Source organism: Filicampus tigris, chromosome 11 (genome assembly GCF_054856515.1).
Source record: "Filicampus tigris isolate MCC_2025a chromosome 11, RoL_Ftig_1.0, whole genome shotgun sequence".
Lineage (NCBI taxonomy): Eukaryota > Metazoa > Chordata > Actinopteri > Syngnathiformes > Syngnathidae > Filicampus > Filicampus tigris.
The window spans coordinates 14,114,503-14,142,288 of record NC_141227.1 but is presented as its reverse complement, the minus strand read 5'-3'; the positions used below and the strand labels follow the sequence as shown (position 1 = coordinate 14,142,288).

At 41.7% G+C, this 27,786-nt stretch overlaps 2 protein-coding genes across 3 annotated transcripts; both read right to left on the bottom strand.

Annotated features, from left to right (window-relative positions):
* Positions 1-1,799: 1,799 nt before the first annotated feature.
* Positions 1,800-8,152, bottom strand: drgx (dorsal root ganglia homeobox). The gene is made up of 6 exons (XM_086045388.1): positions 8,009-8,152; positions 7,387-7,487; positions 6,283-6,384; positions 4,225-4,397; positions 3,681-3,793; positions 1,800-3,604 (listed from the first exon to the last, which is right to left on the bottom strand). Exons 1-6 carry the CDS (start codon positions 8,064-8,066, stop codon positions 3,255-3,257), a joined length of 897 nt encoding a protein of 298 aa, XP_085901514.1. The 5' UTR covers positions 8,067-8,152; the 3' UTR covers positions 1,800-3,254.
* Positions 8,153-10,575: 2,423 nt separating this feature from the next.
* On the bottom strand, positions 10,576-27,559 carry ercc6 (excision repair cross-complementation group 6). Of its 2 annotated transcripts, none has more exons than XM_086045910.1 (22): positions 27,455-27,559; positions 26,827-27,002; positions 26,502-26,730; positions 25,833-25,953; positions 25,637-25,751; positions 24,472-25,159; positions 22,449-22,580; positions 21,471-21,629; positions 20,617-20,752; positions 20,267-20,437; positions 19,903-20,079; positions 17,820-17,936; positions 17,233-17,328; positions 15,295-15,513; positions 14,836-14,946; positions 14,173-14,292; positions 13,664-13,758; positions 13,422-13,567; positions 12,893-13,336; positions 12,651-12,819; positions 12,488-12,566; positions 10,576-11,533 (listed from the first exon to the last, which is right to left on the bottom strand). In XM_086045910.1, the coding sequence occupies exons 1-22, from the start codon at positions 27,478-27,480 to the stop codon at positions 11,087-11,089; spliced, it is 4,173 nt and encodes a 1,390-aa protein (XP_085902036.1). In that variant the 5' UTR covers positions 27,481-27,559; the 3' UTR covers positions 10,576-11,086. The 2 variants fall into 2 exon arrangements, with proteins under 2 accessions (XP_085902036.1, XP_085902037.1); XM_086045911.1 differs by having other exon boundaries at positions 27,459-27,548.
* Between the last annotated feature and the right edge of the window lie 227 nt (positions 27,560-27,786).

The following is a 27,786-nucleotide window of genomic DNA, read 5'->3' as shown; positions in this document are numbered from 1 at the left end:
TGTCAGGATATTAGCTGCCATGCCACTCTCCTTGATGCTTCATGCATGTTGTATGTTCCGGTTAATAAAATTGGCATGTGCGTGTGTGTGCGTGTGAGCGTGCGGGGGTGCGTGTGTGTGTGTTTATACATATATATATATATATATATATATATATATATATATATATATATATATGTATGTATGTATGTGTGTATGTATATATGTATATCTATATATGTATTTGGTATTATATTGATTATATGCATATAATTATAGGAAATTTTATATATATACTTTTTACATATGTACAGATGTATATATACATATGTACATATACATATACATATATATATATATATATATATATATATATATGTACACAAATATACGTATTACGCTTAGTAAATGATTTGCCTTTTATTCACTCATTAGTATAATTGCAGTTATATTGTTTGGATTTATAGTAATAGAAGTCAGATTTTTTTTCAATTTACTCCTTATCTATTTGTTTTAGTTGAGTTATATTCAAAACAATAGTAATACAAATCTTGGCGGGGAATTCATGATAGTATAATATATTATGGGAATTGATTAAAAAAATAACAAATTAGTATCTTCTCTTTTAGTTGAATTTTTTTTAAAGAAAAGCAATTGCACATGTTTACACATATAAAACATGCACATAGATAGTGCGTAGTCTACAATGTGACTATACTTTTGACATGATCTCTCGTCTCCTTGTCTCAGCAGGGTGTCACTTCATCAATTATTGAAGCTCTACTTCACAGTAATACATAATTTGTCATCAATTATTCACGATAATGTGTGTGCAGTTGACTTAATTGTGTTATTGACTTATCAAAAGTCATTTCCTGAAAATCCTCCAGGATGGGATGTGTTGTCAGCTGATGTTGCATCACTGGAGGGAGGAAGTGATCAAATAATAATAATAATAATTAATACAGTATATAGTGGCTGTGATAAGAGGTCATCTTCTTCAAATGGACCACAAATACACTGAGATGATCACATTTAATGGGCTTTATTAAGAGGCAAGAAGAAGATTCTTCAAAGTAAATGAATGATAAACATCAGCGCGATGCTCTCCAGGCTTTAAAGAGGAGCTGCTAAATAATGGATAAGAACAGATGGCTGCAGCGAGAGCAACATGAGCGACTACATGTTTAATTGTTTTAAAGAACATGTCGCAACAGCAGCGGCGCTGTGTTCGCTGTCTGTCGGCAATCGTGCTAACAAAAGACAGACACAAGCGCTGCTTTTCACTTCCCTCGACTGGCACAGCGGACGCACTTCCACCGATGATGGCTGATTTGATATTATTAGATTAAAGTGCACTCTCGCTTCAAGATCAACGATGATTGATTTGTGGAAACACAAAAAGAAAAAAAAAAATGCAGCAAAGCACTGCCATTAAGTTACTTTTTACATGCATCAACATTCACGATAAGTAAGCATAGGCCCACTGAAGTGACATATTCACATTATCCATTGGGTATTACTGGGAGTAACAGATAGGGTGGCTATAAAAAGTCTACACACCCCGGTTCAAACAACAGTTTTTTGTGACATAGCAAAAGGAGACAAGATAAATTCTTTGAATTTTTTTTCCATTATTAATGCAACCTTCAATATAACCTTTACAACTCAATTTAAGAAATAAATCTTCGAGCGGGAAGTAATATAACCAACTGGGATAATGTGGTTGTGTACAGTCTCTTATAACTGAGGATGTGATTGTGTTTAGTTAGCCAATCACATTCAAACTCAAATGAGAGACAGCTCACTTTTTTTTTTTTTTACAGCTGGAACTGGGACCTTAGTCAAGGTAAAGTGAATTACGAGCAGTTCAAAACAGCAATTAGTGTTCACATAAAAACCTTCAGACTTCCACTAGAAAGCATAAAAACCTTCAGGAAACGCCGACTGGAACATCTGAAATTAATGTGGGGTTAATCAGAGGCACTCGAAATAGTGGCAGGTGTGTGCTGAAACACGTTTAACATGAGTTTGGATGTGATTGTTAATCCTGAACACAACATTCCCAGTTAGAAGAGTGTGTGCACACTTGTGCAACCACATTCTCACAGTTGTTTATTTTTATTCCTCTCTCAAAAAAAAGTAAGAAAATCAATTAAGCCGTACAAGTCACAGGTCATGCACATTAAAGTTGGAAAAGGTTCTGAAATGATTTATCCAGGTTTCTTTTTTTTATATCGCCCCCCCAAAAAACGGGTATTTGAACAGGGGTGTGTAGACTTTTTATATCTACTGTACAGTTAAGCCCCAAATGATTCATACATGCATACATTTTTATTTTTTCAATTAGATATTAGCTATGTATATTTTAGATTGAAATTACAGTATACCAGAAAGTGGTAAAAGGCTACAAGACATGTTTTTTTTTTTTTAATTCTACCAAAAAGTCCAAAATGCAATTTCTCAATACCTGCATAAGGAGTGTTTAGTTGAGAATGTTCTAGATCAGGGCTTAACTCCAAAGTAAAACCTAGCAAATGTACGTTTGTAGGTTAGCATTAATTTCAGACAGTATTATAAAGGAGCATGATAAATCGGTGTACAAATAAATATTAATATCTTATTAAAATTGTACATTTAAAAAAAGAAAAAAAAAATGAAGTCTCAAAATTACTCCAATAATATTTCAGGTAGTCTGCCAGCTGTCTGCAACACCTTTTTGGTTCCCAACCCAGCAAATGAGAATCCTTTCTGTGGATTATTGTAGAAGTTACCAGGATTACTTTAAATGGTTACTTTAAATGGTGCAACTAATGGTACTAAAAATGTCCATGAAAAATATTTAAAAAATGTTCCCTAAAAAGAATTAACATCCCAAATCAGATCAATTTTGGTGAAATCTAACATAATTGAGAATATTCTACTCAGCTATAGATTTTGAACTCTGGATGTGCATACATTAAGAAAGTATATGAATAATAATAATCGATATTACAAACGTAGTCTTTTGCTGTGCTTTTTATGTCATTTACAGCCAATTTAACTCAAAATGTGTCCGGTGTTTGAATCATATTGGACTTAACTGCACTTGTCCATCAAAGAGTGCAGAAAAACAGATCCAAATGTGTGCTTTTGTGAGGTCAACAAGTCCCCCATATGTTTGTCACATACAGTAATAATAATAATTCAACATAGTCAAATAAATAGTTAGATCTCGCGCACGCTCCATTGTTGTGCTTCGACGAGCCCTTAGTGTCACTCAAGTGTCCACATGCTCACTTCTTCTCCACGCCGTCCTTGCTGGAACAGTGAGGGTGCTTCTCAGGGGCGCCCCCCAGAACCTTTGAGGTCAAGATGGGGCTGGAGGCGTCCCCGCCTCTCGTCCCGCCCGCTTCCGTCTGAGCCGGAGCGCCCGCGGGGGGCCTCACCATGCCCGCCCCGGACGACGCGGCGGCGGCGGCGGCGGCTCCGAGCAGGTTGGCCGACTGCAGCACGGCCTCGGAGTGCTCGCGGGCCTTCATGCGGAGGGCGGCCACGCTGGCTGTGCGGTTGCCCTGGCAACCGTAGGGAGGCAGGAAGGACAAGCCCATGGGGTCCGAAACGCAGCAGGAACACAAAGCGTTACCTGAAAAGCAACAAGTTCAACATTGTAGAATGGTGACGCTAAGAATTTGGATTATCGGTGTAATGATGAGGATCACCTTTCAAAGTGGCCACTTGAGAGAGGGCCTGAGCATAAGTGGCAGAGTTGAGGAGGGTCCCCGGTAGACACGATGGGAAGAAGGGACCACCGGGAGCAACTGGCCTGTTCATACTGACCAAAACAACGATACTTGAATCTCCAGGTAGCATACACTTTCGTATACATTTTTAAAAAAGGTGGTATTTTGTGATTTCTCAACTTCATCATTAATGTGTTGTAAATGTTCGATTACATCCGTCCATCCGGCATCTATTTTCAAGGACAAACACAGAATATTGTTTAACATTATCAAACAAGTACGGATCTGTCTAATAGACTGCCGTCCCCATCTGCAGTTGAGTAAATAAATGCCCTCTTTCCACCACCTTCTGAAGTGTTGTCTATTGACTACGCTACACTGACCAGCTAAAAAGATAAGACGATTGCCTTACAAAAGGCGAAAGCGTACAAATTGGTGCTGATCCGTCTTGAACCGTGCTTTAATGCTTCGATTTAAAATGAAACATTCGGCTTTTGGTGTAGCCTTGAGCGTTCTGTTTCACCTCTGCTGCATGTCCAGCGGTTCTTTGTGTTTCCTGCTTGGCTCCACCGGCGACTGAGAGTTGATGCCGCGCGCCGGAGGAGCGGCCTCGCTCAGCTGCTCTTTGCCTCCTTCTGAGTCCGTGCTGCCTCGTTCCGTCTTCCTCCACTTGGCCCGGCGGTTTTGAAACCAAACCTGCGTTGACACAAAACACATCCAATGACGTTCTGCTCACGCAAAGACTTACACCACTGTTCTGTGCACATGTCCACGGGGATGGGGAACCTACGGTCCGCGGACCGTACTAGACCCGCACTAGTGTTTGAGCTACACATCAATTCTAAAACAAAAATCATAATAAAACCCCAGTCCATTAATTAAATATTCAATAACTGCCTAACAGTTAGAGTACAACTAGAACATGTAGTGCCTTACGGTACAATGCAATAGAGTATAGACTATGCAGGTTTTGAATAGAAGTATACTGCATGAGTATGTCAAACACAAGTGCACTTTGTCACATATGAATAATGTTGTGTACTATATCTGTATGCCAAATGTAAATAATATAGTTTAGTATGTGAGTATGTCACATATAGGCAATTTAGTGCAGGTATAGGAGTAAGTTAAAAAAAAAAGTTATTTAGTCCATTCTACAGGTGTGTCAAATATAAACAATGTAGTGGAGTCTATGAAAAATATGACCAAGACTGTATATGGTATGTCAAGTATGTCAAACAACAGTATGATACTGTAGCAATTGGTCAAGCTCCAACACTTAAAAAAAAAAAAAAATGCAATGTGCATATCGACAGCAAAATATGTGAGCTTCTTGACAGGGTGGACAATGACACGGGTGGACATTTTTGGCTAATGTTAGCATCTAATGAGCACATGGCAAACCTTCACCCAGCATGATTCAGTTATCAAGATGACTGTACATTGTTTGACAAATGTATTTCAAATTTCTAAAAGTTTTGTTAAATTTCTTATCACTACGACAGGGTGGACATGTTAAGCTTGACAACATCCAGCTACACACAATATGATATATATGACCATAACGACACGATTTTACATTTACATTTTACGTAATATATTTCACATGTTGTAGTCGCTGCATGAGTAGCGTGTCACATACATAACGCACGTCAAGTTATAGCAGCATGTGCAGTCAAAGCGCAAAAGTTGCAGCATGCACATGTGAGAACAAGTAGTGGTGCTATCTTAATCGAATGAAGGTCAGAGCCTATAAGAACATTTAATTGAGCCATTTTTCATTATCATATTTTAATGACTTCCCGCTGACAGTTGTGCAGCCCGAGAGAGGCGGCCATGAAGTCGTTTATTTGCCCATTTAGGGATTGTTTGACAACATCACATTCGATTAGGAGCGCATTCGAGCGGGCATTAATCATGCCGTGCCAATGAATGGAGGTTACCTCTCCATTGTGTCATGTCAACAAGGCCGAGCAAACATGCAGACGGGACAACAATGCAGCCGACGGACTTATCTCACCCTTGCACCTTCCTGCTACAAGTCAAGCCCCCCCAACGCCAACCACCACCACCGCCCCCCTCTCTCTCAATGGCCTATAATTGCTCCATTCATCTCCATTTGCAGCGTGCTCTTAATGCGGGGGAGACCCATTGACACTCTACAAAAAACTGGAGGGAGGATGGAAGGAGGGAGGGGGGACAACACTGCTACAGAAATGACATTTATTTTCTAATAATAATGCAACTTTAATATCCCTGCTCGCACAGATTGAATAATAGCAATGTGATAATCGGATTAGGGAGAATAATTTGTTGACGCTTCCTGATTTACAACGCTGGATTCCATTATCGGACCTGAAGCTAAATGGGATGAACCCAACCATTATGTCCTTCGCAATTACGTGCAAAATGCAGGAAGTGACGTAACGTGATCATTTTTGCATGATGGCGTTTGCCTTGGAAATGGACTCACACTCGACAAATTACATCTAAGGTTGCTTGCTTATTATGCATGATGGATCAATGTTAGGAGCCTTATTACATTAGCGCTGATAATGACGCAACGGAGGCCGAGACCCACCTGCACCCTGGCCTCGGTCAGGTTGATCTTCATGGCCAGCTCCTCGCGTGTGAACACGTCTGGGTAGTGAGTCTGTGCGAAGACCGCCTCCAAGGCTTCCAGCTGCACGCATGCACCCACACGCACGCACACACACACACACACACTTATATATAAACAGTACACCATTTAAATGCATATATATATATATATATATATATATATATATATATATATATATATACTGTATATGTAAATGCAATGCAAAATAAATCCATGAAAATATGGTACTGTACTTATTATTTTCATATTAGAATTGTTATGAGTACAATTATGTACTAAGCTGTTGTATAAAATATGAAATCAAGATTTAATGTACATATATATATATATATATATATATATATATATATATATATATATATATACATACATACATACATACATACATACATACATACATACATACATACATACATATATCATATGCATACAAACAAAAAAAATAAGTGCAATGCAAAACAAATACATGAAAATATGGTGGTACTTATTATTTTCATATTATTTTCAATAATTGTTATGAATACAATTATGTACTCATGCTATTATTGTTATCTGTCAATAAAATATTAAATCAAGATTATACATATATATATATATATATATATATATTGATATATATATCAAATTTAACTTATTACTTCAATTTACAGGTGCCCTGTGTTGACTACCCTTAGTAAGCAACTTTCTGCGAAGTTTGTAACTGTTAACATTATTACTATCTTTATCTTTATCACTATGATTATTTCTCCAGGATTTTCATTTTCAACTCCTGCCCCACAAACACAGCAGGATGCAGTGATACTTTGACAACGTAAACATTTGTGAAAATACAACACCACGTCATCTACATGGTGACGAAAACAAAGCAAAAGACAAAGCAAAAACATATTTCAATAATAACAAAAATATTCAATTAAACAACCAAACACTGTACATTAAATAAACAGTAAGTTTGGAATTTTATATTCAGAAAATATTTGTATACATTTCCACCTTTTTTGTGGGTTTTTTCTCCAACAAATGAATATGTTACAGTATGTTGATTTTGAAAATATGCAATACCTGTTGCAACGTAAACGTGGTCCTGTTCCTCCGCTGTTTCCTACGAAGGAAGCCATCGTCAAAGTCAGCTGGGGCGTGGTTGGCAAAAGTGTTTGAATTCACTGAAAAGTACATTACACACACATTTACTCACTCGAATTACTGTGTTTCAAATGTCAGTTTTGTAAATAAACAAATATATCGCACGATCGTGCAGCCTCATTTGTACGGATTTACTTTTCCTTCGGAGAAAAAAAAATAGTTTCTGAGTGCAAAATCAACATTAAAATAATGCAATCTAGAAAGCCTTTGGCCTTTCGTTGCAAGATCAACCATGCACTGACGTTGTTTGAAGTCTGAGGGGAGCCATGAAGGATTTATGTGACAGCCAACCAACATCTGTCCCTTTAAAAGACCCCCCCCCCAATTATTAAAACTGTCCCCAGTGGCACAAATGCCAACATTTAACAGTAAATTCCTCTTTCATTTAATGCTTCTTCTGATACAAACCATGCATGCAAAAAGAGAACAGTAAAATGCCAAAAATAAAAAGTCACACCAACGCACTAAAAATCCCACACTAAAAGACAGACAGACACATTTTTCATGTAATTCTTTTTTAAATGTATGCAAAAGTACTTACGTGTATTGGAGCGACAGCACTCAGCATCGAGTTGCGGAGGACAGTGGAAGTAAAACATCCTGCCAAGAGTTTCACTTTACAATCGAGCAAGCAAAAATCCTCCCTGCACTCGCGCGACATACACAACACGGACGTCAAAGTTGGGAAGTGGGCTTCCGGAGCATCCTCTCAAAACTGCACTGCCTGTGTCTATGCGTGTGTGTGTTCATTCAGCGTGTGTGCGTGTGTGCGTGTGTGTGTGTGTGTAAGAGAGAGGGAGATGCTGCTCTGGAGGGAAGAAAGATTTGACTCTATGACTGGGAGGGTCCACTTGTCTCCCTTCTCTCTCTCTCTCTCTCTCTCTCTCTCTCTCTCTGACACACACGCGTGCACACACGGTAATGAACACACACACCTCTACTAGTGTCCAGATGTCGACCTTTTCGGGACATTGAAAGAAAATCCTCGGGGGGCATAATAAAATGATGAAAAATAATGAAAGCAAATTGTTATTATACACGACGAGCATTTGTGTGTTTTTGTGTTAGGTTTTTTCTTATAACAGAATTTTCGTTTAGATTTGTTTGATGGACCGCATATGGCCCACGGGCCGTGGGTAGCAGACCATTGGAAGGCTTTCAGATGGTGTCGCACAATCTCACTCCTAATTGCTCCTAATCGGATTATATGTTTGTCTCGTTGGCCCCTCCTTGTGTGTGCATGCGTGTGCGCGTGTATTTGTGCGTGTGAGAGCCAAAGTGCAGAACACGCTTATTCCCAAACCATAAACACGGGCACATGCCAACGGAACTTTTTGATTTCTTTCATATATTAAAAAAGAAAAAAAAAAAGCAGCGAGTTTTTGGGGTGTTAATTGCACGTCAGGGGTGTGTTAAGGGTCCACTTTACAAGGGCTTGCGCTTCCGCAACACTCGCAAGGCCAAATTTTTGATTTTGTTCACAGCAAGGGGTACCGCGATTTATTAGGCGGGCCGAGATGAATGACGTGCTGCGGGAGCCTTTCAATTAGTTTTAAAGCACATGCGGGACGACGCCCGCGCGCCTTTTGCGAGGCGCGCGCAAAATGAGGCTGCAGAAATTTCCAAGAGGAGCGCAAAGCACATAAAGTGCACCAAATCCCTTCTAATGGTGCGTAATTGGTTCTGTAATATCATTACAGGCGGATAATGGCCAGTTACACGGCCCCGCGCTATTAAGGCTTTCCCCGGCGTGCGGCGTTTATGTTATTAAAGGGGGAATATAATGATATTTTAGTTATTAAATGCGCGTAATTAATTTATGCACCGCTGAAAATAAAGTTGTTATTATGACCTGCATGGCGAGGTGCGTGCAGAAAATTGAAATCAAATAACTTTAGCCCAATATTTGCTCCGGAAGACTTGAGGAGGCCTCAGGTGGATGTGGAGAACCGTGCTCCTGTAAAAAAAAAAAAAAAAAAAAAAAAAAAAATCATTGTATGCAAAACATACACAAATATTCAAAGAGAAATTGAACTTATAAGGTCTGTCTTTATACATAAATTATAATTTAAAAAAAAGACGTGAAACATTAGCTGTACATTTAGACCTCCTGTCGTGCACAAAAATGAAAAAATATTTTCCGAGTATAGGTGCGCTGTAAATCACGTATTCAGAGTTGTAATATTGCAACATGAGGTTCCTTAGGCTTTCATTAAAGGTTCTTCACAACCCTAACCCCAAAGTAATTTGGTGTGTTAGATGCTATGAAACCATTGGATGGGTCGGTGCTATATAGAACCACTAAGAATGCAAACTATTACCAGAAGGCGATTCCCAAATGCGTACAAGCCAACGGACTGCATTTGGGGACTCTGTAGAAGCTTCATCTTTTTAGAAATGTATACTGCCGCCCCCCCCCCCCCCAAAAAAAAAAACAAAAAACAAGAAAAATAGCCTACAGTTCAGTGGAACTTTCAAATCATGTAAATGGTACCATTTGCTGTCCAAACAGTATTCTGGAAAATGTAAATTTTTTTACGTGATACGATCTGCACAAAACGGTAAAACCGATGGCGGAGGGAAAAATATGATAACCATAATAAAACAGGAAAATTAACTTATTCCAATAGTCTTACAATATGGGCAGTTCATGAGTCAGACAAATAAACATTTATATTAGCCTAAAACCATAATTTCACAAGACATTAAAAAAATAATAATCTAATCCCAAACCAAGTGTGTGTGTGTGGGGGGGGGGGGGGGGGTCACCAAACAAGGAGTCAATTTGCCTCAGTTCAACCTTTTGTGGATCAGCATGACATGTATGACTGAGGAGAGGACCTAACCACCCCCCCCCCCCCAAAAAAAAAAACATTAATATTTTTTGTCACAATAAATTAAACAAGATGCTGGCCATTATTAGGCTAGTGATATAGACATTAATTCAACTTATTCAATGCCAGTGCATGAGTTTCACGGTTTGGTGTTCAAATGAGTCGTTTTACTTTTGTATACTTCGAAACATTTTTAAAACATTTGGATGTCAAGCAATACCGGATTGTGTTCAAACATGCAGTAAAAACAAAAACCATGAGCAAAACAACCCAGCTTGTTCAAAAGGTTTATTATTGCACATTCCATTTCTTTGCAAAATTATGACAGTGGGTCATAAAAGCGCAAATTCACCAATATTCTGAAAATTTGAGGTAATGACTGTAGTACGTGTGAGTAAACCGACAATATCAAAAGCGCTTGTATAAATTCAAGTAGAACCAGCAAATAAATACAATGAAACCATTGACAGATGTGCTTAAACAGGCACTGGAGTGGATTATGCACATTGTATAAGAGTTGAAGACGAGTGACTGAGATCATGTTGTCCACTTTTTGGTTGCATTGCAAAAAGTTTTGTGATAAAAAAGTGGATGACTTTGAGGTGTGTCACATTACAGTTAGGAAAAACAAAACAGTACAAAAAGGACAGTATACCCCCGCCTCCAAAAATGAATATCTCATCCTATGCAGATGAGCATTGGGTGACATCTCGGAGCAGATTATAGTAAACGTTTCAGGTTCCACTGTACGGAAATATTTGAGGAGGTTGCGGTTGTCTCGGCTTTCAGCGGAAGGTCTCCTTGAGCCTCCACAGGCCCTCCTCTCCGGACCTGCGCTGGAAGTCGCAGATGCTCCTGAGCAGTTCTCGGAAGACGGGCGCCTGTTTGACGCTCAGTCTGGGTTTGAAGTACTCCAGCACTTCCTGCGTGCTGGCCTGCCCGTCCACTCGCGCCTGGAAGGCCACAAAGTTGCGCAGGTCCGCCAGAAGCTCGTCGTGCTCGGTGCTGGGAGCCGCACGCGAGCTGCCGGCCGCGCCCTCTTCTCCGTCGACGACTTCTTCCTCTCTTTGGCTAGCGGAGGGAAGGCTGAGGTGGTTGCGCTCTCTCATGCGAGCCAGCAGGGTGGAGGAGGACAGAGCGGCTGGGCTTGAGTCACTTTCGGCTACTTCCCCACTGAAATGAGCCCCTGAGTCGGGCTTCTTTGACTTTGTCTTTGTTATGATAGCAGCGTCCTAAGAGAAGCACGCACATCGACATTGTGAAATACAATAAACCCCTACTAAGGCTGCAATTAGTTAACCCCCCAATTTATTTATTTATTTTTTTACAGCAGATAATATATGCCTGTGAATGTGATACAGTATTGTCTGTTGACAGACCCTCTTTTAGCCTAACGTTTGAAAAAACAAACAAAAAAAAATTATATATATATATATATATATATATATATATATATATATATGAGACTGGACTGTGAAAAAACAAGTAAATTCGTCAATGGCATGTGAATGAGTTAAGATAACTCGCTAACTTTGCTAAGGCAAGATGATGTGGTTCTTTTTTGTCCTTATGTTGAGTTTGTCAGTGAGTAAATAAACACCTTGGTTTGAAGTGGGTTTTTTTTTAAGGAAAAAATTAAAAATAAGCAAAATTTTATCAGCGAGACGATTCGTGTCTTGAAGACCTTTTAAATCGGGTCACACGTAAGTCAAGGTAGAACTGTATATGAATGGTTTAAACGAGTCGTTTTCAAACCTTTTACACCAAGTACCACCTAAAAAAATAAGTACCACCGTATGACCAAAATTAAAATACAGTAGCATAGTAGGTCTAAGTGTTCAGGAAAATAACATTTTTGCAAGTCACTGTAACATTAAACACAGTTTGATCACTAACACAACTCCTAAATAGTAAGAGAATTGTACTAAAAAGTTCAACAAAAGTGAACTGTACTTGGGCCGAGTACCACTAGAGTGAGCCTGAGTACTAGTAGCACACTCTGGAGAATCACTAGTTTAAACTGTACATATAACTACAAACTATGATCCCCAAATATAATTTCAAACTCATTTTAGATTAACCTTCAACATAAAAGGCTTAGAGACGCATGATGGTCCAGATTTAATGCTGCCCTAAAGGTACAATGATCTGTATCCTAAAAATGACCCAAATAAAAACACGGCTACCTTGCATTTGTTTGAATTGGGGAGCGTGTGCACAGATGGTCCGACCAGGAGAGAATTCTTCTTTTGTCCAAAGCGTTTCCTGGAGAGCAAAAGGCGGGACAACAAAGTGAGCTGGGTAGCTCATAACGAGCAAGTGTGTGGATGTCCCACGGAGGGTGTGTACCGTGCAGGTGGTGGGGGGGCTCGACTAAGGGCCAGCCTGCATTGCTGGCGGGACACTTTGAGGGCCTTCAGGGCATCTTTGGCCACTTTGTCAGCTTCGGCCTCAACCAGGACGTAGTCTGGATTTGACGACTCGATGATGGAATCGTGCTGCATCACGCTGTGGATTCCTGAGAAGAAACGAGCGTAATACGCATCTGCACGAAAACGCTCGAGACTTGTCACATAAAGCCGAGTTTGTACCAGATTTTTTGAAGAGCTTCGACAAAACGTAATCGTCAGATTTCTTCTGGTCTTCAGCGTCCGTCCTCCTGTATTCTCTCTTTTTCACTAAGTGCGAGATGCGCCGGCCCTCGAAGCGAGCGTCCTTTTCACGTTTGCGCTTCTTTTTGCGTCTTTCCACTTTGTTGGCGTCGCAGTGCTTCCTCTTCTCCCTGCGCTTCAGGCCTGTGTCGATTTTTAGTCTGGCACATGATAAATGCGGCTCTGCATCGATGCCATTTGGCTGGTTTTGCGCATCCATGGTACCATTTATTGGACCCTGAGATAATTTTCCGCATGTAGATTGAGAACTGTTTAATAAGGAATGTTTATTGTTCACATGTATTTCATTCTGCTTTGATTTGGCGTGTTTACTATGATGCATTCTGTCAGCTTTTTTAGGTGCCTTGACATCGGAGCCGGTACCTGTAAGGAATGCAGAGGGGAAAAAAAAAAGTGTTCAGCGAATCTGTTGTGAAGTTCTTTAAGTGGCGCACAAAACAATGCATACCGGCAAATATTGCACTGGTCTCTGTGCCCTGCTTTTCATCAGGGTCAGCTAAGGTGAAAAGTTCATAAATGTCATTGGACTTGAAAAAGCGGCGCTGTTTGGGGTCCTTCAGGACACGGTTGGTCAGAAACTGTTTAAAAATTTGCCTGAAAGGTGCACACAGAAAAGCGTTAGATTCGAGTGTGTTCATTTGCACAAAACCAAAAGCGCAACTAATCCTGAAAACAATGGCAGTGTCTCACCTGTGGTAAATTTTCTCCTCAATGGTGCCTGCAGTGAGGAGCCTGTAGACGGTTACTTGCTGCTTCTGACCAATTCTCCAGGCCCGCTCCCTCGCCTGTGGGGCGCACAAACATGAAGGCTGAATCAATTTGATTTACTTAGTTTATTTGTTGGGATTATTTTTCTGCATTTTTTTTGTAGCTTCAGTAGTTCAAAGTTTTGTCATGAAATAGTAAAAATAAATGAATGAATAAATGAAAAAAAAAAAACAACAACAACACCACCAAGCATGATTGTCTTCTCACATTATTCTTTTGGAATAAGTATGGCAAAAAAAGCCAAAGAGAAAGCAAAAAAGGAAAAGTTGATGAATTGTTAGGCTCTTGTAAGATACTTGGAGGACACTGAGTCTAAATTTTGGGGACCCCTCCCCCCCAAAAAATATATGGTGACCTCATGACCCTTCACTTTTGCAAGTTTTATTGTCTTTGTATTTAAACTGAGGGAAAAAAAGAGGTGAGTGACAAACCTGAGTGTCAGTACTCGGGTTCCAGTCTGGGTCATAAATAATGACCCTGTTGGCTCCAGTCAAGTTGACTCCCAGACCTCCCACTTTTGTCGTCAGCAAGAAGACAAATATAGAATTGTCCTGGGGAAAAAAACAAAACAAAATAAAAATATGTTAAATGTAATATTCACACTTTGGGCTACAATTGTCACATTTGTTCTTTCAAAAACAGTGACAAACCAAACCCCTCAAGCTCACTGGCCACTTTCTTATGAACGTGTACAATCTGATGAGTGACAATACTGACGATATTGGACACTGCAAAAAACATTCAACTTATATTTATTATTGTGGTTTTAATAATACCACACATTGTTTGTTATTCATAATACTTTGTTCTTATTTTGCCACATGAGCGCAACATACCAGTAACTTTAGTCCAAACTGATCATTTCTATCTCTGTAAATGCTCAGTAGCTCTTGTACTGCATCTCGCTACATTGTGCAGGTGAAGCTAATGTGTCCAGGAGGTGAGCAGTAAAGAGCGTCCAGATGAACAACAGCTTGCCGTCAATTAGTGTCCCCCACCTCAGGGTGAGCACGGATCCTCAGAAGCCTTTTTGTCCCTCAGGAGGGGATTTTCATGGGAAACACTCAGCACCATTAGGGATGACTAATCCGTACCTCATTGTAGCGGGCGATAAGCGGCTGTCGGGAAGCTATGGTGGTCGTGCCGTCCATTTTCAGGTACGTGTAGTTGTTCTGCCTCACAAACACCTCCAAGATGTCCAACATCTGCAGGGGAAGAGAGAGGGAGTTGAGTGTGTGAGAGGCAGGAGTGGGGAGAAAGAAGGGGGGCGGGGAAAGGTCGGGGTTTGAATTATGCCTAGAAGGATTAAAGCAGATTAATATTACATGGACACAGATACCGACAGGGAGGGTCTCAGTTTCCCTCCGAGGTCTAATCTCATTGGTATCGACTATGACAACAGATGCCTCACATTCTTCCTCTCACAGATCAGAAATTCTACAACCACATTCATTGTCCAAGGAGACAAATGATGTCAATGTCAAAATTATTTACACTTATTTAAAAAATAAAAACAAAACCGAAAAAAAAAAAAAACAAGGCTTGGCGGTCACCTGTCGAGACTGCGTGAAGAGCAAGACTCTGTGTCCCTGCTTGAACCACAAACGCAGCAGAGAGTCCACCACGATCAGCTTGCCCGAGCGTTTCCAGTAGCCGAAGTCCTCCTCTTCCGTCAGCTGCTCCTCGGGGATCCCCCTCAGCAGCCGGGGCCCGCCAGAGAAAAGATCCGGGTGGTTGCACATCTTCCGCATGGCTATCAAGCCTGAGAAAACCTGAAGAGAACCGACAAAAAGTAAGCGACGGTTAAGCCTCGCCTACTCGCAGTTCACTATTCCCCAATTCACCATATCATGTGTCGCTCTGTGTATACTATCATTACCTCTTTTCCTTTTCTGCCCTTTTTTTAATGCTCTAAGATGCCACAAGATTGCACCAAAGCTAATAGGAAAGCAGTAACTGGCAACAAGGATGTATTGATGGAGTGAAACATCTCTAGTCAAAGACTAAAGGCCGGATTCACTAAAGGTTTGCGTACATAAAAAAAGCCACAACTTCCAGTGTATTTTTTTTTTCTCCATAAATAATTTCTAAGACATTGATTTGTAAGGGCGATTACGTAAAATGAGTTTAAAATGATATTTTGTGGTACATGTACTATACATTTTAATACAGGCAATTATAAACATTGGAGGAGGGGTGTCAATTACTCGTGGTCTTCAATATGTGCAGCTGGGCTAAACAAAAACAAAAATAAAATAAAAATTTGCAATTTGCTTTTACATTTGCACTGTTTACAGTTATTCTGCAAACAATGCCCAGTAACATTAACTTCATTAACTGCAGATGGAAGAAGGCCATTATTGTGCAAACTCTTTTTGGAATAATGTTATATAACACTGTTGTCCATTCTGAAACATAAGCATGGACACACGCGACATTGTAGAGCACACACACATATACCCTTGCGCGCACCCCCCCCACACACACACACACGAGTGTATCGCCACCTTAATTCATCTGAGAGATAGTTTACATGTTTCGGTGCTTCTTTTTCATTAGCAAAAGAGAGCTAATGGGCGAAGCATGAAATACAACTATTTAATATCACCTTGTGAATGAGCAATACCACAACGATGTGAGGTAATTACACTTACTAAATATGATATTTTATCTCGATGGAAACAGGGAGGCATTTATCTGTCTTAAGCGGACCTTTGCAACTAATTGGAGCAGAGTGTCTATTACGGGGACAACCTCTGAGAAAATAACAGTATTTGATTGTAGAATTTATACTCGTGCTTTCGTAAGTAGTTTGATATTTTCATTGTTTATTTCTGCCTTCATTGGCACTGCTGAAAGCTCGCTGAATCTTGAGAAAGGAGCTAACTAATTAAAAAGCTTTGTGTAAACATTGTCATTGTCGTCACAGCGCTGTACCTTTAAACAGATAAACCCACAGAGGGATGAGTTGCATAACTTATTTACGGACAATTAGGGCCATGTTTTTTGATGAAGGCACCGTGGCCACTGCATTAGTAATGGTGGTTAATGGACTCGGGAGTGACCACTGACTATGTGTGTGCGTGCAATCTGCCGTGGTCACCCTCGGCTCTCCAACCACGTCCATTTGGTTAGTGGTGATAAATGGGTTGAGATTCTCTCCAGGGTCTGGCTAATGTGAGAACAGCATCTGCACAACCTCCACATCGTTTAAAGACGACTAAAGTAAGCTTGTTATGGAGCTGACCAAAACGCATGTTTACAAAAAGAATCATTTCACCCAGAGTCTCTAACCTTAAAAAACAAACAAAACATAACTGGCTTTAAGTGACGGACTAAATTAATTAGTGAAGGGGGTTAAATAATGAATAAGGCTAGTTGTGTTCCTGGAAGGCATCTCCCAGACCGCAAGCGCGCACTCCTTATCTTTTTAATGCAACATGCATCAAACGAGCCGACGCCTAAAATCTGTTGAGTTTTACTTTGCTCACCTGCATGTCCCCGTTGAGTATCTGGTAGACTTCTTTGGAGTCTAAGAAGCTCTGATAAACCTGCCGCTGCTCCTGTGTCAACCTGCAAAATAAAACCTACGCATATGGAGGGGACAAGCGTGAGAAAGTGTAATGAGCGGTGAACATCCTCTTTAAGGAACCTTGCTGAAGTGGCGCGTGCGAGAAGAGAAATTGCAGGGGCAGAATCGTGTTTTGGAGCCACGGGCGTCTCTGGGGACGGACTTAATGAGCTGAAGTGGACTGAGGAGTCAAGCGGCATCAGACTCAAGGACAGACCAGAGACTGGGCCACCTTAATGAATACTTGCTCCTTTTACTTTAGCAGGACTTTATTAGCTGGCTTCAGCTGGAAAGGCCATGCAAAGTCATGGAATAATTATTTTAGACTTTGCACATGTGGTCCCTTCCAATGATCGACCACTAGCAAATACAGGCAGTAATATACTTGAGCCCGCTTTCCACCAAGTTTTTAGTAGGTTACTCAACTTTGTTTTTCCAGTCATCTTAACATAAAAAGGTACACAAATAACGGTAACAATAACTAATGTTTGCTCGGATGCGAAATACCTGCTCATTTTTGTCAGGTAAGGCGAGGCTGGCCTTGACGTCTGCCTTCATTCTCCGAAGGAGGTAAGGATTGATGGTGTCCCTCAGCACGCATGCACACTTGAACGCCGTCTGCACCTGAAGGTGAACAAGTGACCCGGCTCATTAAAGAATGAACAGACTAAAAAAGAGCAGCCAATCCAGTCAGCAGTAACACCTGTCAGCATAGAGGCTTCCTGGATTCAGGGTTGTCATTTAGCCCCTCTCCCGCTCTCCCATTAGCTCCTCTAAGCTCGCCGAGTCATTGACCACTGAGCAGAGTGCTGTCTGTCTCGGGGGACACAACTGGAGAACCTCCCCACACCACTAAAGTGGCCCTCTTCACCTTATGCTAAAGGCCAGTTAGCTTTTTAAACATTAACTCGCTGGGGGTGCGCAGAGGGATCAAAAAGACCGCTCGTCACAGCAGGGGTGGGCAATAACACGGTTCGGATTTTGGCCGGAGTAGAGGCGAGGCGAGAGAGGGCAGCCGATGATGCTGAGTGAGTTCACATGGGGGTGTAAAGGCGAGCTCCAGTAATGGATCCCATATCCACATGCAGACATGGCCCCACCACTCCCATATGTTTTTATGTACTTTTGTACACATGTGTCGTTCTACACACACGGACACACACAACCCACGGCGCTCCGAGAATTTTAAGAAGAGGATGAAGGAGCCGAGCGTAGCTTTCTCTGACCATTTAATAACATTAATAATTAGTAAAGGTTTTTATTATCGACAGCGGAAGAAGCATCGATAGCCATCTTAAATAATTAAATCCGTTCAGTCAGTGGGTTATTAACGAGTGGACACTAATGACAGCGGGATACAATTTAGCCCTCCACTCTTGCTGCTCTCTCTCAAACGTGCACAAAACAAACACACACAAACGAGATGTCAAAAAGTTCCTTTGCATAGCTCTACAGCAGGGGTGCCCATTACATCGATCGCGATCTACCGGTCGATCGCAATGGCATTGTGGGTAGATCGCCAGCCTATCATCCGTCCTCACTACTACGTATTGCTACGTTCATGCTACGTTCATGCTACGTTCACACCGACTGCGTGGGGAGCGTTTCTAGCGGCGCGTTTGAATTGGAGTCAATGTGTTTCGCGCGGGCGGGCACGGTTGCGTGCGGGGTGGCGCGAATGATGCGTTTGGAGCGGTGGGACGCGGAGCGAAGCACCGGAAACCCGCCCATTCGCTCCATTCGGCTCGTATTAAAACAAGTCAACTTTGTTGCCATTTCGCCTCATCGCTTATCAGCTTCTGGGCATACTAAGTCACACACAGCCACACAGCGTCCTGTTCACTCGGTGGCCAGCAATATTGTTAGCATTAGCATAGTGTGCAAAGAAGTTGACTTGTTTTATACGCGCCGAAGAGAGCGAATGGGCGGATTGTTGTTGCTGCATTACTGCTCGAGGCTGGCTATCAGCAGCTAATGTCCGGACCATTCGTCCCTGGCTGATTCCATTGAGTGCAAGTCATCAGAGTAAGGTAATTACAAAACATTTTGTTGTTATTGTTGTATTGTGCTATATAGGTTGATGCAGTCATGCAAGGTGCACCAGCATATACGGTACATATAAAAATAATTCTCAATATATTTATAAATAATGTGTTTTGCATTTTTAGTAGGTGGTAGATCAATTTGACTCGGTCATGTCATAAGTAGCTCTCAGGCTGAAAAAGTGTGGGCGCCCCTGCTCTACAGTATATTCTTTGGCTCTTAATGGCTCTGTTCTCCCCTCTTGACATTAGCATGTACATACAAACATGTAAATAGTGACTTCAGGTGATAAACACACCTCTCAAACCTCCATGGGTTAAACATGTAGCAGACAGCCTTCAAAATATCAAACCATGCTTGAGTAAATTATGTCAAAGAGAAAATACAACTAGAAATATATGTAGAGGTATCATCACCGCCATGGACATGGACATGGATTATGTAATTGTTTTTTTCATATGTCATCAAAACCATCTGCACACAAAATACTGTGAATCAGGCCAATGTGTGCCAAACATAAATGTGACAACTGTTCGTAGTTCAGTACCTGGACAGGTGAGGCATTGCTGTATCCTCCCATAGTGATGGGCACAGAGAACTGCTCCATGAAGACGGGTAAAGTGCCCAGTTTCCCTGGAAAGACGAAATCAAACAGAGACCAGAGCTCCTTCAAATTGTTCTGCATGGGGGAGCCGGACAGGATGAATCTGTGAGGGGTGCGGAACTGGAGGGAGGGAGAAGGAAATTGAAGATGTCAATGAAAATGAAAATCTCCTGTGACATTTGTATGCAGATATCGTGCTAAAAAATGTCAGAGTATAGACTAGCATTCAAAATGCATTCAACTTAGCAAAAACTGCAAACAACAAAGTTTCACTTTGTGAAGTATCTGTCCGTGTGATGCACTACACCTGTTTGCAGGCTGTGGTGATTCCGGCATTTGGATTTCTGATCTTGTGGCCCTCATCCAGGATGACGTAGTGCCAGTCGTAGCGTTGCAGGGTGTCCTGCAAGCTCCTCACTGCTGAATATGAGGTGATCAGGATGCCGTGACATGATGCTATCTCGGGAATCAGCTTTTCCTACAACAGCAAAAAAAAAACATCTTACAAAAGAGCATTTCCCCTCCTGTGTAGTTTCAGGAACTAATAGTGCTCTAGTGCCCCCCAGAGGAAAAAGACTCCATTGAAAACTTTATAGCTCACATAGGAGGACCTATGAAAACTTCCATAAAATTACAAACAAAGGAAAAAAAACACACCTTGTTGCTGCTGAAAGATCCCGTTTCATGAAGAACGGCCACTCTAAAAGGTGGCCACCAGGTGTGGAACTCCTTCACCCACTGGTGCATGACCGTAGCAGGACACACGATGACGGTGGGGCCCAGGCCGGCGTACCTGCAAAGCGAATGCAGAGAATGTGTCAACAAGGAGGACAAAGGCTTTATTACTGCAGAAAATATCAGCAAATTTCATTGGCAAATTAAAGTAATAATTCCTAAACCAAATTAAACTAAATAAAGGCAATTCCCAGCGAGTGGAAGGAAGTGCTTGCGTGAGGCAGAAAGCGAAGGCGGCAACAGAACACTTACTTAAATGATCACTTTACAAATTCGCGCTTGTGAAAATCTACAGAAAACGTACACACAAACACACCCTCGAAGATGCACTAATGGCCTGGTATGAACCTCAGCATCAGTGGAAGCTATTGATATTGGACCATAATTGAGTTTGCAAGCAATCAATTTGTGGACTTCTACAGCAGACAGAATATTGACCAACGGGGAAGCTCCGCCTACCAAATGCACAACTGTTATTTGTGCAGTAAAACCAGATTATCACCACCCCGCCGCCATGTATTATCCATTTGATTTATGGCCCCCCGCTCCCGCTGCGTAGCCATTTCATGACTCCGAGATTCCTCTTAAGTGTTCATGAAAAGGCTCGCTCAAACGGTGTCAGTGTATTCTCTGATGTCGGCAGGACCAAAGTCAAGAGTCCGATAATTGAAACACGTTAAATAATTCAGACGAGCACACTCAAGCAGAAATCCTCCTAATCAAATATTCATACCATACAGACACTGAGTCTCAGGCCAGGCTTTGTGTGCGCGCACCTGTAGTTGGAGCCTCGGGTCCGCAGTTTGCTGTAGCTCAGTCCGGCCAGGAAGCTGATGACCTGGATGGTTTTACCCAAACCCATCTCGTCTCCCAGGATGCCTCCTGCCTGCTGACAATGGAGCTCCCACAACCACCGCACTCCAGTCTGCTGGTACCTGACCGCACAATACGCACGTGCACAACCGCAACGTAAAACGACCAGCACCATTGGTTTAGCACGATAGATTACGCACAGATCTGACTAAGTTTGACAGAAATGTTACCGTGAGAACATGTTGAAATCTGTACATTGGCGCCCAAAATTCTGCATCAGATCCAAATCAAACTTGGCATGACATTACAGATGCTCTTAAAACCACTGTATGACTCCTATGAGTATCACAGTACATATAAAGTGAACCTCTCTTCGCCGCAGGGTCTACGTTCCAGCTTTATCCACAAATTGATGAAACTTCATGACAGAGAGCCCACAGTATGTATTTTTAGAGGAGGGGGCGGTGCGTGATGCCGGAAAACGAGTCTGTGTGAGTGTCTGAGTGTGAGCTGAGGTCAACAACAGCTCCTGCGTGAATTAGCTCATTGTGCTCATGTGTTTTACTGTTTTCACAGTGTTCAATAAATTGCTAAAAAGCGCAAGTCGATACCTTTGTCCCATGTTTGTCCCAAATCCATGTTGGCAGGTGGCACGCAATACAGCAGTCCAACACTGTCTACTATCCAGACTTAAGGGGGTATCATTTGGAACATACCGGTATTATGTTGTAAGGGACAGGATGTTTAAGTAGCTTGTATTCTAGCAACATGGCTAATTTGTCAACAGCTAACAAAGGATGTCATTAGACAGATGTAGCAACAAGACCCTGAAATTAACTTTTCATGGCCATCTCTTTAACAGTAGGTGTAGGGTAACTCTGAGACAGAAAAAAAAAATCATAATAATCATAAAAACAAAACCCCACATCAACACAACTTACTTGTAAAGTTTCTTCCAGAGGAAACCAGGCACTTTGAAGCCTTCATCAAACTCTGCATCGCTGTCATCTGTCAGCTCCTCGCCTCTTTCACGCCTCTCCTCCCTTTCTTGAAGACGCAGTCGCTTCCACCTCCTAGCAGGAAAAAGTACGGACTCATGAAGTCACAGTATGAAAACAGACGCAGTAGTTAATGAGTAAGGAGCTTGTCTGAAAGCGTTAATGACGTTATTAAGTTGAACAGAGTCTGAGACAGATTCATAATGCATTTAAGGGCTAACTAATAAATGGATGGAAACCCCACCAAAGTTGTGCGGAAGGCAACTGTTAGGAGTGGTCCCTGATGATTTGAAAGCTCAACGCCCCAAAAAGAGAGGTAAATGTAAAGGAGAAAGGGTTTAATAGTGGCGCAGCAAAAGGCAGTTAGAGGCAGAGTCGTCACGCAGCAAATGAAGATTGATACAGACAATTAGTAGTGCGAGTTCCCCAGAAAGGTGCGAGGTGGAGGGGATAAGAATCCATCTTCATTTGGGCCTGGTCCTGTCACCCTGCCACAAAACTGCTCCTTTAGCTGGGCCTGTGAGACCGCGCGCTCTAATTAAGTCAAGACTAAGCATTGGTTCAGTTAATTACACTTTTCTGCCCCCTCTGCACCAACACCATCACCACCTTTCCGCCTCCGCCCAACTACAAACTGCTCCTAATAACATCACTGCTCGCAAGGCCGGCCTCACCCAGCCGTGCCGTGTCGGTGCTGCTCAACTGACATCCAATCATTGTAGCGCAGAAAAAAATAAAAAGGACACATGCCAACACAATTTATTTGGCGGCTATAAATATGAAATCTCATTAGGGCTGCTCTTCCCCTAATTTGAGCATGAGAGGGAGTGAGTGAGTGAGCTTATAAAAATAAAAAAATAAATTAGAAAAAAAAAACGTGCAGGAGGATAATTAGGGCAGATCGAGAAGGCGAAAAAGAGCAGGGAGTGAATTTGCTTCGTCAAGAAACAGCTGCCAATCTCATCTGGGATTAACTCTCTTCTGGCAAAGCGCAGCCAGCACAAACCAACTAACTAATGCAAATAACAATAGCACATTTCCACTATGCCAGTCCATATGCTATATAAACTAAAGAGGCTCAATCTTGCCAATTGTCCACTTTCCTAAAAAGACTTGCAGCCCAAACTTTGTTACACAGAACAACAGTGGAACCTCTGGAACCGCTGTTTGTATTCACCACAGGAAATAATATAAAGTGCAATAATCCATTGAACTGTCACCATCATAAAATCTGCATCAACTGTCCGGGCACGGTTTAGTGCTAACGTTTTAATAGTCCATCCATCTGCAGCGCTTGTCCTCAATTTGGACGAGAGGCAGGGTACACACTGGACTCTTCGTGGTCGCCAGCCAATCAAAAGGCCCACATAGACAAGCAACGATTCAAACTCACATTCACACCGTTGACCGGTAGCCATTGGAAATGTGCTGCACAAAAAGAATGCACAGAAAGAAATTGTTTTGACCATCACAGTCTGAAAAAAAATATTTTGATAATCAGGTGCAATCTACCTGTGCCTCTGTTAAAACACTTGGCTCTGTTACGAGATATGGTAAAAAAGGATGCTCACAAGCTCGTAAAAACGAGTAAATAAGACATACGTGCTTGCGGAGCTTCTGCAAAAATGGAATCGGACCAAATTATAAGACAGAAGAATCTACAAACCTACAATGTGTATTGAAATATGTTCCTATTCTTTGACTATCTTTACATTTTCCCCTTCCTCATCATCACTAGTACCCTTCAAGCGAGACAAAAATATTTCAAAATTGTTTAAAAAAAAAAAACAAAAAACAACAAACCAAAAAAAACAACAACAGCTAAACTGACTTGTGAAGTTATTCCAAGGTTTTATGAACTATGTTGCGGTTTTGCAGTGATGATACATGATGGTGGCTTGACCCCGAAAACGTTTAGAGAAACTTTTGAATTGAACGTGTTTGTTTGCAGCAGTGAAGGTTTTACCGTATCCGCTGTCTGTAATATTCCACATTGCCGTCATCTTTCCATTTCTTCTCTTTACTTTCGGCATCACCCTCTTCATCAGAATACTGGTCATCACTCTGCTGTTTCTTGAACAGCCTCCTTCCCTTCGCGTCATTCTTCCTCTTGTAGGCTTTCAACTCGTACTCGTCATCGTCACCCTCTTCCCCAAAGCCTTCCTCCATGGCGTCTCGTTCCTCTTGATCGGGATCGAAGCCTTCGTCACTCGGCAGGTACTCGGAGCCATCGCTATCAACCTCGTCGCCTTCAATTTGAGGTTTTCTCTTTGGCTTTGGCGCTTGTGGCTCAGACTTGGGTCTCGCCTTGGGATGGGCCTTCAGAGCAGTTATTTGGAGCTTTCGCATGCGTTTACGCATTTTCTTGTCTTTGGGAGAGGAAGAGGTTCCTTTGGACTCTTGCCCGTGCGTACCAGAACTCTTCTTCCTCACATGAGGAGTCCTCTTCCTTTCAGTCGCCAGCTTGGCCTGGTCGGCCAGGTACTGATCGAACGCAGAGTTCTCGGCCAGCATCAGTTTGCGAGGCTCCTTCTTCACCTCCTTCTGTGGGATTCGAGTACCAAAAGGTGTCATGTGACCTGTCCGGATAAGCTCTTCCCACTCGGTCTCCTGTGCTGGCATGAGCATGCTGCCCAGCGTAGAAGGGCCAGGCTCTGGTACAACACACACACACACACAAGTATTGGCCAAATGCTTGAGAGATAATAATGACGCATATCACAGAAACAAATAAGTTGGACATTTTGCTACACTGGAACATCACACGAATTTGGAGTTCCTACTTGGGGCAAGTCAACATAATTCCTCAAGGTCATAGATGAAGTTTTATAAAAAATAAATAGATCTACCCCAAACTGAAGTGCAATACTGAAATGGCATCTTATAGTAGTAGTAGTAATAATAATCTAATTTATAGCTTTTCTTAATATTGAATGACACTTTACATTATACTATATTTGTCAAAGCTACAATTCAAGGTTGGAATATAAGGCAGAATCAACATTTAAATGGACTTTTTAATAGAATATACTGTATTCTCCTATCGGACTTGTCTTTCTCTCTTTTTGCTTCAGTTGAATTTCGTTCAAACTTGGGTTTTCAGTAAACAGCATTTGTTGTCGTGACCTTACCTGTGTCTTCTGCACCCTCTGCCAAAAGCTCATCTTCAAACCTTTGGGTAACTTCCCCTCCCAAAATAGTCTGAAGGCGCTTCTGTTTGGCTCGGACCTTCTTGAGCTGTTTCTCCTGAATCACAACACACAAAACCCTTTCTATTACTACGGTCACTATCAAATGAATATGAAAATATCATCTTGACAACAATACCTTATTTTCTTTCTGCCTTTTGACCGATTCAATCTTCCTGCTGATGTCTTTACTCGATGAAGCATATGGGGATAGCTGTTCAATGATCTTATTGATTTGCTTCAGAGATGCCGTCACAGACCTAAAAGCCAGATGGAAATAATAATAATGGAAATATGCTAGTCATAAAACAAATATAGTTCAAAGTATTATTAAATTATCTAAACTTACAGCCCACATTATGCAAACTGCAGTCTGATGATACAACATTCAGAGAGCTATTAATTATTAATAATGGTTATAATTTTGGTTGTAGTTTCAAGTGGTGCATCATATCAGAAAGGTGTGTCAAATACTTTGATTACCTTACAAAGTTGTGTGAGGGGGCAAAGTACAAGCTGGTGGTGGTGTCAGAGTTTGTACAACATTTCTCACAATTTATTCAACACAATACAAATTACAAAGCAAAGTATTACCATATAACCACACCATTAACATAGCTTCTGAATTTCTTCTTCTACTACTACTACTCTTTCTTTATTCTATTTGTGTCAAACACATGATCAAATTCTGTTACAGTATGTATGTATGCATGCATGCATGCATGCAATTTGGGGTTGCTCACTGTTGCGCTGGTCGTTTTTAAGGTTTTATTTTTTAAATCTATTATTATTATTATTATATTTTTACCTGACATCATCCAGCACCGATTCGTACTCCTTCTCGGCCTCGGCTTTTGCAGCAGCCTGACTGGCCTCTTGGATGGCCTCGTCCACTTGCCGCAGGACGCCTTGCTCCAGAACATCCTGGTCATAGACGGCCACGCCAAGGCCGAACAGCTCGTCAGCCCCAGAACTGGCAGATGCTGCTTGGATGCGCTGGCGGTCGATATGCAGCAAAGCTCCGGCACGCTTACCACCTGAACAAAACGGTGGATGATAATTGGAAACATGATCAATGGTTTTAGTAGAGGTGCCAAGCAAAATTACTCAGCGAGCAAGATTTTAGTTCTCACCACTGTTACATCCGCCAGCTTCGTTGACAGCTGTGCAGGGAGATGCAGCCTCAGGGCCCTGAGAAAAAACTGCTGAGCCTCCATTCTCCTCCGAGTTTGTCCTGGTGAGAGCCGCACTGGCCGGCTCAGAGAGGGAGGAGGGGGCCTCTGACCCATCTACTGGCATGATGATGTGGCTGCACAACGTATAGGCAGGCCCTTTACCATATTTTAATGACGTTCTGATAACGCAACTACTGTTACTGCTGTATGAACATCGTGATATATATGACAGCATTCAGAACACGTAACAGACGAGAGTCTATCTGACGGTTGCCTGTCCACGTATGCGATGGTTTTCCGTTCTTCGATACGTGAAAAAAGAATCACGTCTGTGTCACGAAACGTTAGGTTGAAATAAACCTCTTCTGAACGATGACAGCAATTTCATCAAACCTGCCAATGTGTGTGTCTAACAACAGTCCATTGTTTATATATATGCGCTAGGCTAGCCTCTACGCTACTTCTCGGCTAGCAAGCAGGCGAACGACTTGACGAACAATACTGCACATAACAGACGAATTTGCTAAGAATATTTGAATGATGGGATGGAAAATAAGTCATGCACCTGCAAGAGAAAGATACATACTTACAAAACGTGTAGTTACACAACATCTGCGTCCTGCCAAAGCATTTTCCGGTGCCGGAGAATGTCGAGTAGCCTGTGACTTGTGCGATAGCGCCCTCCGCTGGCGTTATGGATTCTGCTTCTTTTCTTGTCCTACAGATGACGCCATTCAACCATTTTCTATTTCGGTTACTAGTTGACTCACTGCAACTCAAGAAGATGACCTTAGAAATAAACGAAGACGAAAAGACTGTCTTTACTCGGCCTATTTAGAGGTCTCCTTTTAACCATGTGATGTAATCTGTTTGTGGGAAACGTGACAAGAGCCCAGAATGGTGGTCGTCAATGCCATG